The sequence below is a fragment of the Buteo buteo genome, chromosome 4 (assembly GCF_964188355.1).
Source record: "Buteo buteo chromosome 4, bButBut1.hap1.1, whole genome shotgun sequence".
In the NCBI taxonomy this organism is placed as follows: Eukaryota; Metazoa; Chordata; class Aves; order Accipitriformes; family Accipitridae; genus Buteo; species Buteo buteo.
In genome coordinates, this window is record NC_134174.1 from 39403210 (window position 1) to 39418692 (window position 15483).

Sequence of the window (15483 nt, forward strand, 5' to 3'; positions counted from 1 at the left end):
TTTGTTTCATACTAGAGAAAATATTGGGTCAAAACAGTTACCGAGGTCTTCAGTTCTCCAGGATTAGTGCAGTGGTTGTTCGGATTATAAATACTGTCTTAACTTAGAAAATGGGTAAACATTACCTCACTTCAACAATTTATCTCACAAACTTCATGTTTTATTTTTTACATACTCCTTCCTTTTAAGACCTGAAGTTTACAGTGCAGCTTTCTTTACAAATGACAAACATCATTAACAAAGCTGCTCTTGCGGATCCCCAAGAAAATTCCAAGGCAAGGCAACCACTTCAAATCGGGATCCCCACAAAAATCATTTAGTTTCTCCTAATGCTTATCTGACTACCAACTGAGCACCCTGCCACATGATCACAACTGAAATATGTGGAAAGGAAGGGGGCATACCACTTGGAAAGATTTAACTTTTATGTTATTTTTAAAGCGAAACCGCAAACTTTGTTAGTGCTTTGATGTTCATGTAATGAGATTATGATATAAGTGTTACAAATCAAGATTGACAGAACCACTGAGAGTCATGCAGAATATAAAAACCGTGTCAAAGACCTTCTACACAGATACTAGCCCACCATTCACTAAAACGGGTATTCCAGTCAGGCACAATGGTGCCAAACTGAGAGAGTTTGAAAGTGTCCTGTATCAGGCCACGTGCAGACCTTCCACTGACTTCAGCAGTAACAAATGAAGATCCACAGGCTTAATCCACTACTATTAAAATTAACCTAGGTTTAGTACTACTTCAGCAGGGACAGGATCAGTCCCCAGAGAGACTACTACCTCTCGTCAACCCCATGACTGCCTGGGGAAAAGACATCCCACCTTAGGTGGTGCACACCATATACTCCAGTCATAAATCAGATGCCGAGCCCAAGCTGGTTGTTAGTAGTACAGATCCATTCATTTATTACTCGTCCTCGTTTTCAATCTATTTCATTAGACTATTCGCAACCAAAATACTCCCAGCTCTCCATTCCAAACAGCAGATTATCCCACTTAATGGCAATTATATGTCCTAAAGACATTAAAAAGGCTATTACCAGAACATATTTTCAAGCACCAGTATAAATCATTTCATATAGGCTTTGAAATTCATAACAAGTGAGCGTTCAATGCGAACGTCTGTGTTGGGGCCGTACGTCCAGGTGTCAACACAATATTAATCTTCAGTAATAACTAATGACACTGAACCTTTCTCCAAACTACTAAGACAATCTGAATATATGAGAATTTGAAGATGATAAACAGTTTCTTACCCCCCTTTAGTAAGTTTCTCTGATATGGACATTGTTTTTAAACCTGAAACCTAACAGCAGGATAAATACGCAAAGAGGACAACACTTAGCAAGCTTCACACTTACCTATTTACACTCCAAATCTAAGCATATCAGTTCAAGTTATGAAAAACATTTTCAGTTAATTAAAAAAAACAAACTAAAACTTTGTTGGTGTTAGATATCCTGCTATTGGAAGGAGGTTGAAAAGTGAAAAGGAAATCAGTTACATCACCTCACCAAAGAGACACAGAAAAAGCATTTGCCAATTTTTGTCTAATTGTGTTAGTTAATCGACTAGAGTACCTCTCCTACAAACCTTGTCTTATTCTCCACCTAAGGCCCCCTCTAGTAAATACCTTATTATTGTTAGAACAGATTTTTTTTTCTCAAGAGATCAGCATAGCTACATTTAATAAAAGTCAACTATAAGCAAATGCAGAACAACAGACTAGGCGAAGCAAGTCACTCCTTCGTAACTGTTTATTTTAAACGTTAGCTAGAGCCCACTTATTCTCACTTATCTCATTGGGTTTGGATTTGGCTAAGGATCCCACCTACTCAGAGAGCATTTTGACTCTATCTATAGAAGACTACACCATACTGAAAGTGTTTCTTCCTTTCAATGTGAGATACGGCAACAATAACACTTCAGTTCTGAAATATAACAAGACAGCAATATAAAACATAGTAGTTACTAAAATTCCTGATGACAACTGACTATAAAGTTAAGCTAAAAAGATTTAAATGGGGTTGTCATAATGGCAAGTTTTGGCCTAATGAGTGTCCCAAATTCAAACCTGATGCAACTCACTGCAGGACAAAAATAAAGAATTATGAACTAGAGTAAGTGGCTTGTTCGGGTGTCTCACAGCCCTGCCCTGCTGTCAGATACACCCCTGTTGTTCAGGGACATATCTTGGCTATATTTGGAGATACACTTTTAAATCACCTAAAAAAAATAAAAGCTTCCATCCCTTCCTCTTTAATACTAAAGTCTAATAGATTTCACTATCAGAAAGTTACTGAAAATTATCATACACACAACCCATGGCACAATCAAGGATATCAGGTATTTTGTGAAATCTAAAATAAGACTTGTGAAGTGTATTTCCTGATTATTTTTTGAATGTTCACTATAACACACCTCTCGCTTCTCATCTGTACATCTTCACCATGTCTTCATTTCACAAATAAGAAAACGCGAGCTTGAGGAAAAGAAGTGACCGGTCCTGGTCTCCTAACTTCCAGTAAACAATGATCTATGGTCTGTTACTTTCACTGAGGTTTGAACAACTTTTGGGGATGAATTGCAGACTAATAAGCAAGCCAAAATTAGGAAAATGACATCATTCTATAGCAGTTGTCTATTGTAACAGCTCTACACTGTCAAGGTCACCCTTTTTCTGGTGGAAGTAGAAAGTCAAGGTAATTTCATTCAGTTCTAACAACAAAAGGCAGAGCTCCAAAGACAACAGTCCAGCATAGAAAGTTATTCAAGCCTGAGCACCACCTTCACACAATCTCCATCTATGCACTACGAGATATGCTTTTTCAATACCTAGTGAGAAAAGTTATTTTATTCTATAATGTAGGAAATCATTATATAAAGTAACTAACAAAGACATGAAATAACATTGAATCTCTGATACTATGTTTGGAGTTTTGCTTTGTTGGGTTTTTTTACATCAGCTTATTTTCCATAACTACTAATGAAATTGCATATCCCATAAATTTAATCTAATATCCTCCTATCTCCTTTATGTGTTTTGATTATCCCAACCTTCATTTATGCAGAGCTGAACTGAACTTAGAAGCTTTTAATTACCTCTTTGCCAATGCAGAGTTGGACCAAAATCTGGTGATAATTAGAAGAGCTTCATTATGTTTGGACCCTAAATTCTTTAACAAGCTTTAATTATTAGTTCTCATGTAAAACATTCAATCTAGTGCCTGTCTGTGGTCTATCTTGCTTCTTGCTGTGATTCTTACAGAACTGCAGAGCAGCCTACAGCTCCCACTGAATACTCAGTTACAGACTAGATGAGTTCCTGAGATTCTAATTCTATTTCATTACACAAAATATAGTAAATTATTTTGAAGTAGTATTTGTTAAGGGAAAAATCCACGAGTCTATGTTGTCATATAGATTGCATTCATAAACAGGATTAAAAACCTGAAAAAAATATTAAGAGAGTGTTAGAATGTTAAGGGATGGTTAAAAAATAATCTCTAATTAAATAATTCAAATGTAATGTATTTAATTAATTAGATATAATCTTACAGTATCTTCTTAAAAGCATTTAAAAAAATAAGCTCCCTAATAAACCCACACTGCTTTTAAACAGACAAGATTCTCACAGTATGCAAATAAAATATCTCACAAGAATTATTAATCTTTTTATCACCTAGCATACCTCATCCTCACTGTAGGACCCCACCCACAATACTCTCTTTACAGTACGGACATTTAGCTTAGGCCTGTCCAATACACTTCATTTTCTACAGGTACATCACCCACCAGCCAGGATCATTGTTAAAATCAGGGATAAATGTATTTTAATTATTATCAAACTGGAATAAATACCTGTTCATATTTCCAAAATATGCACTGTAAACAAACTGGGAACAAGGAGCCATTACTCAGCAGCTACTCAAACTGTGTTTGTTCACATTTATAGATACACCTTACAGCAGTGAAGCTGTGGCTGGCTACAAATCCCCTACATCTGCCAAGGTAATACAGGATAGTTTTCAAATGTACTTAAACACATGGTGTAATCAAGCCTTGTAGTGTACCCTATTACCACAATTCAGTAGATGCAAGTGATTCCTTCAATCTCCTACGAAATAACAATTACAATATCAGACTCTTCTTTCTTCTTCCCCTCTTAAACATATCGCACACTAACTTTTCAGCTCCATATATTCAGATTAAATCCAGCCATCCAAGAACTAAAACCTGTAAGAATTCCCTATTGCAGGCAGATATTTCTAAAACCAATTTAAAATATTAAGTTACTATTCTTGCTTTTCATTTAGGACTAAGTAAGCCTCTGTAATGAATGTGCTCCAGATATGAAAAGGTATTAGAAACACTTCTTTCCCTCTGTACTTTTGCAGAGAACAAGCCAGGACAGTTAATGCTGACAGAGCCAAGGCAAAGGCTGTGTCTTCCCAGATCAGGCTGAACCGTGCTGAAGAGCTTCTTGTGCAGAAGTGCAGGATGGGTACACTCACCCCATCATCTCCACTGCCCGTCTACCACCCTTCTTCTCTAAGGCAAGGTGACAGTAGTCACCAAGTGGCAAATGTTCACCTTCCCCAGTACAAATGAGCCTTTGGGCTGTAAATCCTATGACTCTAAAAGCATCCTGTGAATGTTGCACTTTCTGTGTTGTTTTTACTATCATTATGAGCATCAAGGTCGTCATCTTCACAACCCAGAAGGTAATTAGCTGAGGCAAAGGTACAACCTTCTAACAGAGTAGCTTTGGTAGGAAGTGAGCCTATGTGTACTATGAAAACCTGCTGCAGAAATACATAGTTTCAGTCTGGGAGAAGATGGCATCACTTCTACATTGCTTTGAGATCATCAGTGAATTTAGAAGTGTGTATGTTACAAACTCAGAAACAGCATTCAATTAGTATTTTCAGCTGCTAGATACTACAGTTTATCATTTGTTTTAGTTTGCAGCCTATGTTTTTCTGACTAACATTTGCGACTGATGGAAACTAATTACAATCAACTTTATTACACTGAGATACAGTCTTATAAATAAGCAGCTGACCTTGTGAAATGTATGGTATGCTCTATTAACATAAGTTATTAAATAAAGATTGAAATCTAAAAGCAAAAGAAACCCAAACTGATTAAGGAAAAAGTCATTGCTCTATGTATTTATGCATGGCATTTTGGCTTTTTAGTTATCTAAAAAAGAAAAAAAAATAATAATTGAGAGGATTGAACTTTAACACTATGACCCTTACTTAGCTGGGCCAGATTTCAGGCTAAAGACTAATGTGGTTTAGCTACTTATGAAATAATTATAAAAGTACCTCTACCCTTCTAAATCAGGAGCACTGACATTCATCAGAATAATCCCCTCAGTTAAGTTCCTGAACCCACTGCCCACTGAACCCTAGCAGTGCAAAGTCTTCATATTTCATACTGTTAAACAGCAGGAAAAATCACTGTACCATTTCAGTGCGGCTTATCTCTAGGTTTCAAACAAAAACCCTGCTTCTCTTTTGTAAATTTACTGACAGATTGAACAAGAAAACTGATTTCCTCTCTGCACAACACTACTCTTAAAAAAACACTAACAAAGCACACCCCTTTGGAAGACAATTAATAGATTGGGTTTTGCAAGTATTACACAGTCAATTCCAAGTCAAAACTTCTGGGATAGCTTAGTACTATTTTAATGATAACCCTCTGACCACTTCTACTGTAATTCACCAGGGGGAGAGGAAACAAAGATTCCCTACATCCTTTTTAATATTCAACAGTATTACTCAGCCACTGAGAAAGTTAGCTAGCTACAACTCTCAGCCACTCTGAGCACACTACTGGAGATGCTATTTTATTATGCATTAAACTGGGAGACATAGTAAACATTAGCATTGCACAATGCAGCACAACTTTGCAGGTTAGCAACACTTTTTGATACAAGTTTTTTGGTTTTGTTAAAATCCTGATTACATTTAGAAGCAGCACAGCAACCACAGGCTAGATTGTATGTTTTCTACCTTCCTCGCCAACCACGTTAGAAAAAAGCCCTTGTCATTGCAGTACAAACAGACCACCAAAGCCCTTCCAAGAGAATAACCCCATCTTATCTCAAATGCTTGCTTTACAAGTTCTGACATCAGTGAGAATAATCAGATCTGGAAAAGAGGTTATTTGCTATTAATATTAATTTAATGGTTTGCTGTTACACGGTGCTATAGCCCCTCTATCTGGTAACAACCAGCAATCAAGGCTCAGTTCCTACTGAACTAGAATCTTGAACTTTAACAGTAATGATGTTGTGAAAGGAACAATGTGAAGATAATTTCATAATTTGGTTCCAGAAAATAACTAAATCTTAAAACAGAACTTGCCATCTCTAATGTTTTAGAAAACATTTTTTACCTATAAGCTTTAGGAAAAAGTCAGTGTTGGCATACACCTAGCTGAGGAAGTAATACAGAGAAAAACTGTAAAAACCCAGAAGTATTATTTTCTGGAATAATTAAAAAAAAATTAAAAATCAGGTAAGGAAATCATTTAAAAGTGATATGCAAAAACATTCATGAGCCACATGTCTTGTGACAGTCTACAGCTAAGCAACTACAGTCCGCCAGAACACGAAGATTTTACTACAGGACTTATTTCAGGCAAAGAATAAACAGGTTAATGGTATGTATTTCATGGTAGCACTAAGCACACACAGAAAAAGAAAATGCACTAATGGAAACTCAGTTCTAATAAGCACATTTAAATAATGCTGACAACTTTTTAAAAGTAGCACTTTAAAGCTGATGTACAGTTATTTACACAGGCATGTTTTGTAAGCATTCACACTGCAATCTGAGACACAGTAACACATTTAATCACACAGATGTTCACATACATTGACCCTGATTCTGCAGATGCGTAACTCTACAAAAAAGGAAAGGCATCACTCGACACCCAAAATTGGGCCTGTATGTTTGCAAAATTGGGCCATATAGCAATCTCATTATAAAAACCAAAGAGACTAAACTATTTAATTCAGCACAACTTCTACACAGAATACTATCAGGATATTTTTTCCTCAATTCTTTGCTAACAAAGTTAGAAATGCCTCAGTGAAAGGTCTTTTCACACAGATTAAAATACTAATTCGCTTTTCTACAAACAGCACCTACTGGGTTGCCAATATATATGCACTGCTAACGTGCATCTTCCCTATGAGCATAAAATACAATGCGGGGGGGGGGGGGAATGGGACACAACTGTAGGGCCCATAGAATTGCTGAGAGACTAATTCAAATTTTAAAAGGAAAAGAAAAGCCATAAACCAAAAAGTGACAAACAAAAAGGAGATGTTAAAGCAAAAAGAGGAAACTTTCAGGTTGTTGGGCTTATTTTACAGGGACTAAAGCAGGAATTTCTTCAGGTATTTCAGACCAAAGTTTCACTTTATCTTTTTCCCCAGTTATGTTTTTATTGGACAGCAAGCTTCTACCATTCTACCCAAGCTCTTCCCAAAGGTCTAATTCTTGCAGAAATACAAAAATCAAACTACTCTGAGGAAAAAACTTAAAGCAATCTGGACTTAAAAATCAGTTGCTAAACATGATATGAAGTGAATTATCAGAAGCCATCAGAACTACACTACAAAAAAAATAAAAAATAAAAAAAATCAGGAGTAATACGTTGTAAAAAAGACCTGAAAGTCATGGAAGCCTATTTACATGCTACATGAGAAACACAGCTTTGGAAATGCAAAATACTGCCCTGGGAGGACAGAAAAGATGGAATAGTGGAAGAATTTTGTAGATTTTACTTTTTTTAACTGTTTTTAAACATTACTGGAGTAATATTGAGCATATTGATAAAGATTCGGAAACAAACATTTCCACAATTAGCAATAAACATTTAGTAAATGTATTTTTCCCTGCTATCACCAAATTTCACCAGGAAGAGTTGATCCAATTAGGTATTTCTTCTGTGAAAAGAACACTGAAATTTATACATGCAGTTGCTATTTTAATTTTCTTCATGGCTGCTTTATTCATTTTTCTCCTCTTGAATGCATTTTACCAAGGGGCCCCAGAAACCTGTGTGATAAAAAGTAAAAACACCACTCAAAAAGCGCTTTTTACTTTCTCTGTGTGTTACTAGAAGCCATTTGAATGCTCATCCTCTGTCTTGCCCTGGTCAGAAGTGCCCTTGCCTGGCAAGCCCATCTGCTCAGCCCTCACAGGAAGCTACTTCCCTCCACTGAAGATGTACTTCACTCGGTCGAGTGGCTTGAGATTAGGTATTAAGGGGAAGGTAAAAGTATGAAAGTAGGTTTAAGAGCTGCCCGCCTTGGAAATTCAGTTCTGAGCAATGAGAAAACACAGTCCCAGTTTTGATCTGGAGCACAGCCGCCTTATTAAATGACACTTCTAACCCTCCCTATATCGATCCAAGAACTAAGTCCCTTAGAGTAAGAAATCATCTCCATAACACAAAGTATCCTGTTGTTTTTCCTACCTGTCTTTTGTCTGCTCTTCTAATGCAAAAAAAAAAACCAAAACAAAACACCATACCTATGCTTAATAATAACAGTGACAACAAATCCCTTCCGCACAGTAGAACCTGAAAGAGACTTCCAAATTAAAAGAGATGCACTTTAACTTGGTATTCAGTCTAGTTAGCTACAATGAAACCTCCGGGTTTCTTTTCTGAACTACACTGCAAGGACAAGCACCACAACCAAAGTAGTTAACTTGCTTAGCAAAGACTAGTCCTGAAGTTACAACAGTCTCCGAGGTCCTGATCCTCCTCCTCGAAAATAGGTGCTGTGCAAACGCACAAATACCTGTCTGTATTCTGTGTGTGTGAACGTGTGTGTGCACGCGTGTGTGCACGCGTGCATACACGTGCGCAGTTAAGACTAGAGTATTGCAAGCTCGTTTAAACTACAAAGAATCTCAAAAAGAAATCACCAGGCTCAGAGACATACAAAAGTCTCTGATTTCAATTTATTTATTTATTTATTTATTTTGGTGACCAGGTAGTCCTACCTGATTTTACTAGGCACTTTCCCTTGTGCAGTTTGTTTCCAAACAAGTCATGGAAGAAATCAGCAAACCCAAACCCTAGTATGTTTTAGGTACTTCCTGAAAGCTACATGAGCTATAGAATTTAAAGATAAAGTCAAAGCCAAATCCATACCAATCCATGTATTTACTGGGCTTTGCAGGAGGTTTCAAACCAATGAGTCAGATGATAAATGTACTGCAACAGTAGACACAATGCTGTAGATAGAGACAGGTCCTTTAATTTTTAATTTCCATTTTCTGTGGGTTTAGACAAACCACTGACATTACTTTAGCGTAATACTTTGCAACGAATCAATACTTTAATTTAATAATGGTATTCTGTTGTCAACATATAATATATCACATAATGTCCTTGTATAGACGCTAAAAAAATATGCCAAATAAAATGCAAAGCTTTGCTTTTATCAGCAATCACAGGTTAAATCAACGTAACGAGAATCCTTACAGCCCCCAAAAGAATTTTCTTCAGGGTTAAAAGGCAGCATGGAGTAATTTCAGCCATATCCCTTCCTCTCATCATACCACTGCTGTGAAAGCTCTCTTAGGGAATGGGATTCCAACAAACACTTCAATAAAAGGAACAGAGAGGAAATATATCTGAATAGAAACAACGTACATATCTGTGAGTGGGACTTATTTACTCAGTGATAACTGCGCTAGTTCCTAACTATAATGGGAATTATAACTGGAAAACAGAATTAAGTCCAGTGTCATCCAGCTTAATTGAAACAGATGAAGCAAGTTATAGCTGTAAAACATGAAAAATAAAATAAAACTACAGTAATTTCCACTTTAGTGGTGTGACTACAATCCTGCATTTATTATTTTTATCTTGACGGTAGCCTTCCTGTTGACAAGTATTTAAGATGGGAAACACAAATCTAATCATGTCTGCGGTACATTGACTCATGGTATGTGAATAGAAAGTAAGTGGGAATAAGGAAGAAGCAAATAGTTCTAGAACTCCCAGTTGTTCACCTCAGTAATTTTTTTCCAATTCAACAGCTTTTGATGCATTACAAATTGATAAATAACTGACATATTAATCTTAGTCAATGTTAAAGGCACGTGCTTTACAGTCATGTGTGCTCCCCTCGATTTCAATGACAGCTCATGATCATAATGCGAAGTGTTCGCAGATACATGTCATTTGTTGGCAGAAAGTTTCAGAGCTCTGGGAAGAGTAGGTCTGGTTTTACTACGGTTTGGCACCTCCCACAACACCCTCCAGTTGGTGAAAACCCCGCAGTTGCATCTAAGTGTCATCCTTAATGTGAAAAAGACATTTGAGTCAGTGCAAAATAAAACAAACAGCTTTTACCAAAATGTCAGTGTTGGTAACAGTTCATCTGCCAGATGCTTGTTACTTGAACCCATGCCGTGCATAACAAACAGACAGAGGTATGACTAGGATAAACGACTGGACCAGAAAATCTTTAGCAGGAAATCAAAGTATACTCAGGCTACAGTCTGGACTCATAAAAAAAGGTCGCAATTGGACTTCACAAGACATATCGATTAGGAGTTCTGTAACATCTCTTTCCCTGGTTACTATGCATTAATTGAGCCCCACCTGCCCGACCTCAGTTCTCTGCATTAGCCTTTGGTGACATGAACACAAGAGAAACCACAGTGCTATTTCATAGCTGAATACACACAGGAATTCTTATAAGTACAGTATCTCAATTTAAAGATAATAACATTATTTGAAGAACCCAGAATACCATGAAAAATGCATATTGGAAAAATCAGGGCATGACTCTTTAGAAATGAAACCAATGGCTTGATAAAAATAAAACTTCACTGGTGTGTTCCAGTCGGTTGGTTGATTTTTCTGATCCACAGGCTGGACTATCCTTCTAAATCAGTGATTGATTTTTATGTGAGCACTGGATAAAAAGGCTCATATTGAAAAGCCATAGTCTCTGCGTGATCATGAGAAACACATGCAGGCACAAGACACAGAGCGAGATTTGATGAGTAAGTGGCTTTTGCTTAGTCAGAACCTGAAGGATCTTCATCAAGAACTTTCAAAACAGCTAACAGATAGCTTGACTTTGAGTGAAACACAACCAAGAATTATTGTCATTATGCACACCCACAAAAAAAGAGATTTCACAACATCTCCTCAGATGAATACACACACAGAGAAAAGGCTTTACCAACATTTACTTCAGGTGGGCAATCATCCAGCTTTCAGGAGAAATAAATCCTGATGTGCCTTCCATCTTCCTAAATCATACTTTGAGCCCTTTTTAACATGTTAAAACAATTAAATAAACTGCAACGTGAACCAGTACAAAGAAAGACAGCTGCTTCTTCTCTTAAAAGCTGTGAGATGCTAAAGAACTCCTGCCCACATATGTGCCTTGCCAAGCCAGAGGATCACGCAAGGGTGTGCACTGTTTTGAAAGCTGGGGCATCAGATTTGCCATGTCAGATTTGTATTCACAGGGCACAACGGGATCCATGACTTTCATTTCAATAGCAGCTGGAGCAATGGGCACAGAAGGAACATGCAGGAAATGAGGATGGATTTGTTGCAAAATACTCCCTTTCTTCCTAAGAACTGTTAGTGGCAGATGCAGATACTTGCTTTGGGGTGACACCATGTCAGCAGTTCATGGCAGAAAGATTGCATTTCTCCTCCCTCTCCCCTCCAGTGGATACTGCAGCCTCAGAGAATTTCACATGTATACTCAGAGATGCTTATGTATGTATCAGGAAAGTACAGCTGTAGGCTTTAAAAAAAATTTCCACATGCCCTACAAATTCAAATCCTTTTTTATGTAATCTATTTAATCTTCCATTAATGATAATCTCTGCTATCAATGTGCCCAAACAGGGTCAATTTCTGCTGGATTTGCACTTCTTGCATTTCATCCTATAACCGAGCTGTATTTAATGAGGGGAAACACCCTGCTGTAAAAGGTATTAGCAGTCTCCCTAAAACAAATAATAGTTACGAGACTCTGCAACTGCCAGGAACATTTTAAGATTGTGGCTTTTCTTCTTCCTTTGTGTGTCTTGCATGAAGGAGAGTCCTGCCAGCTGAACATTATTTATTAATCAGGATAGTCTTGCCTTCCATACCTCGTAAGGAGACGGCATAGAGGGGCGGAAATTGCTGTGGATTTCTCTTACATACCCAAAAAAGATAGAAAGGGGAGAAAGGAAGAGATGGCGAGGGAGCATTTAGACCCGAACGGATCCCACCTGGCAAGCCCAGGCAGCATTTCAGACACGCACACACAGGTCACTGCAGTTTGAAACACCACATAACGTATCTGGTTCACACAGGGCTTGAAAACAGAGACACAGGTTGAAAATCAGGCTTCCTTTGCTGCTTTGTTTTTGCAGAGTGCCTTATACAGCTCCCTACACCTAAGTGAAACAGGTAGGGTTCAGCTCCACAAAAGATTCTCCTTCTGGTAACATCTGACTTCCTTAGGTTGCACCTACAGAGCAAGCGGGCTCAGACACACCTGTAAGGGACGGTTCTCTCTCAATTACTACAGCAGACTCTGGGGAAGCAAGTCCCTGCCTTGTTTGCTCTTCTGATTTAGCGATAGTTTTATTCGTAATCATTCCCAGCCATCCGCCACCTGCACACCCACCCACACATACACTTTGCTGTTCTTCTCCCAATTTTGTCAATTCACAAGATCAGTTTGCTCTGCAGATACTCTCTGCCCAGGGGCTCATCAGCAAATAGATTTAATGGACAAAATAAAGTTCAAATGACTTGCTAACAAAATCCTCTAGCAGAACAGCCATACGCTAGCACGCAAAAGGGGAGCCCTGGGCTGTAAAAGCAATTCAGGTGGTAGCGTTCAATTGAACTGACGTTCCTAGCAGAAGCAACTAAGAGTTAATGGAGGACATGCAGCTTCCCATTTCCTCTACCGCATCCAAGAAAACGCAGAAGATGACTACGATACGGTATTACGGAGCATTTCACTAAATAGCACCACACAGAAGTTCTTTGGCACGGATCGCGTTCGTCCTAGATGATAACCTTTACGAGAAGGTGAAAGTTGATGCACCCGGCCCAAATGAATTTTCAGATTTAGCCAGAACCCTTAGGTTTGTGCCTGGGAGGGTGGGAAGAGCCAGCCACCAAGCATCAATCGGGGAACTAGCCCCCTCCTCTGCTTAAAAAAAAAAAAAAAAGAGTCAGTTACGGCAAAACGGTGCCGCGGCTACACAAGGGAGCCGGGAAAGCGTTTGGCTGCGTCTGCATATTCGCGGGGTGCCCAGGGCTCCATCCTGCTGAAGCTGGCGGCGGCTCTTTCGGGAGCCGGGCGCTGGGACGGAGGGAGCATCCTGGCGGAACCCGCTCTCCCCGCTTTCAAGGAAGACGACGGTGTGGGAAGCCAAACTCCCTCACCGGCAGAAAGGCACGGGCACACCCCAGCCCGCCCCTCCCGAGAACCCCTCTCCTCCTCCTCCTCGCTGCCCCTTCTGGGGGCCGCCAGTTGTCCCTCTCGCTCAGACACCTCCCGGCACCTCCTAAATACCTCCCGCAGCCCAGCCTCGAAGGGGAAAGGGGGCTCTGCGTCCTCCCTAAAGACCACGGCGAAATCCAGTCACCTCAAATGGCTGCCCCTGCCTCACCATCCATCACACAAGCGGGGAACTTGCCGGGGGGGGACGGGGAGGGGGCGCAAGCGGGGGAGGGAGAGAAGAAGCGCAAACTTCGGAGCTCTGCGGCCCCCCGCCCGGCAGAACCGCCCGGGAACGCCGCGTCCCCCCGAGCCGCGGCGGCGGCAGCCTCCGAGCGAGGCGTCGCCCCGGCCCGGCCCCGCCGAACCGCGGGGTTTGCCGGCGCCCCGAGGGCGCGGCGCGGCGGGCTCTACTTACGGATTTTGGGGGTCGTGCTGGCCTCCGGCGTGGTGGTGGTCGACTCCTGGAAGGGAGACAAGGTCCAGGACGGCGCCGAGTCGTGGACGTAGATCTTGTAGGAGGAGGTAGCGTGTGCCGCAGTGGGCCAGGCGGGCAGCGGCGGGGTGCTGGGGGCGGCGGGCGGCGGCCGGGCGCCGCGGCCGGCGGTGCCGGGGGGGCCGCTGGCGGGCGGCGCCGTGTGGGGCGCGGCGGGGTGCCGCGCCGCGGTGGGCCGCGGGCCGCCCCGCGCCGGTCCGCGGGTGCCGGGGGGCCGCGGGGGGGCCCGGCTCATGGTGGTGAGGCGGGGGCTGACGCGGCTGGGCGGCCGCGGCGTGGCGGCGGCGGTGGTCTCCGCGCCGCGGGGGGGGGCGGTGGGCTTGGAGAGGAAGAAAGGGTCCTGCCCCACGCCCTTGGCGTCCATCAGCTCGGTGGGGACGTACTCCTTGACGGAGCCCACCACGATCCACTTGAGCAGCATGAGGCTGAGCCCCAGGCCGATGAAGCCGATGAAGAGGGGCACCACGCACAGCCACGTCTGCTGCCGGTTCCAGACGATGCAGTCGCTGCAGCGCAGCTCCCGCGGCGGCCCCCCGGCCCCATCCCCGCCCGGGCCCCCCGCCGCCGCCGCCTCCGCCGCCCCGGGCGCCGCGGCGCCGGCAGCCCCCTCGCTCATCCTAGGGGCCGTCCGCAGCGCCGCCGCGGCCCCGGGGCATCAGCGCGCCGCGGCTGCCGGCGGCATGCGGCGGAGGGGGGCGGAGGAGAGCGGAGCGGGGCGGCGGGGAGCGCAGGGGAGCGCGGCGCGGCGGAGCGGAGCGGGCGGCGGGAGCGCCCCGCTCGGTCACGCCGCCGGCATGGCGTGCCCCGCGCAGCCTCCCGCGGCCGCGGAGTCAGCGGGACGGCCGCGCCATCCGCCGGGCGCCCTCCTCTTGCGCTGCGCGCTTCTGCCTCTTCGCCCTCCTTCTTCTCCCTCCGCTCTCAGGTCTTTTTCTTTCTTTCTTTCTTTTTTTCCGGGCAGTAAGTCGCAAGAATCAGCCTCCTCGATTTTTTATTTATTTTTTTTTTTATCCCAGGCGTGCGGCTCCGGCGGCGGGCAGGCACATTCCTTCACATTCACGCTCCTGCTCGCCTCTCCTCTTTTTCCTCTCCCCTCGGGGCCGGGAGACCTTTTCTTTCCGTCTTTCCTTCCTTCCTTCCTCGCTTCCTTCCCTCCGCTCCCTCCCCCGCCCGCTCGGCTCCTGCCTATGCCCGGCCGCAGCGCAGCAGCATCCCTCGGCTGCTCCGCGGGGAGGCGGCGGCGCGGCGCAGCGCACCCGCCACTCCGCGGCCCCGCGGCCAACCCGCGGCCGGCGCCGGGCCAGGGAGGCCGATCCGCGGGCGGGGCCCGGGGGCAGGAGGCACGGCTCCGCGCAGCTCCTCCGCGCCCGCGCTAAGTCCGGCCCGGCATCCAAACTCCGGCGAGGGTTCCCGGGGAAAAAAAAAAAAAAATAAATAAAAAAAATCCACAGACA

At 42.9% G+C, this 15483-nt stretch overlaps 1 protein-coding gene across 1 annotated transcript in view; it reads right to left on the bottom strand.

The window, feature by feature from the left end:
- NRG3 (neuregulin 3) overlaps positions 1-14648 on the bottom strand; it is a 424200-nt gene extending 409552 nt beyond the window's left edge. Inside the window, exon 1 of the mRNA XM_075025600.1 lies at positions 13955-14648. Within this exon, the coding sequence (XP_074881701.1) occupies positions 13955-14648 (694 nt within the window). The remainder of the gene's footprint in view (positions 1-13954) is intronic.
- Between the last annotated feature and the right edge of the window lie 835 nt (positions 14649-15483).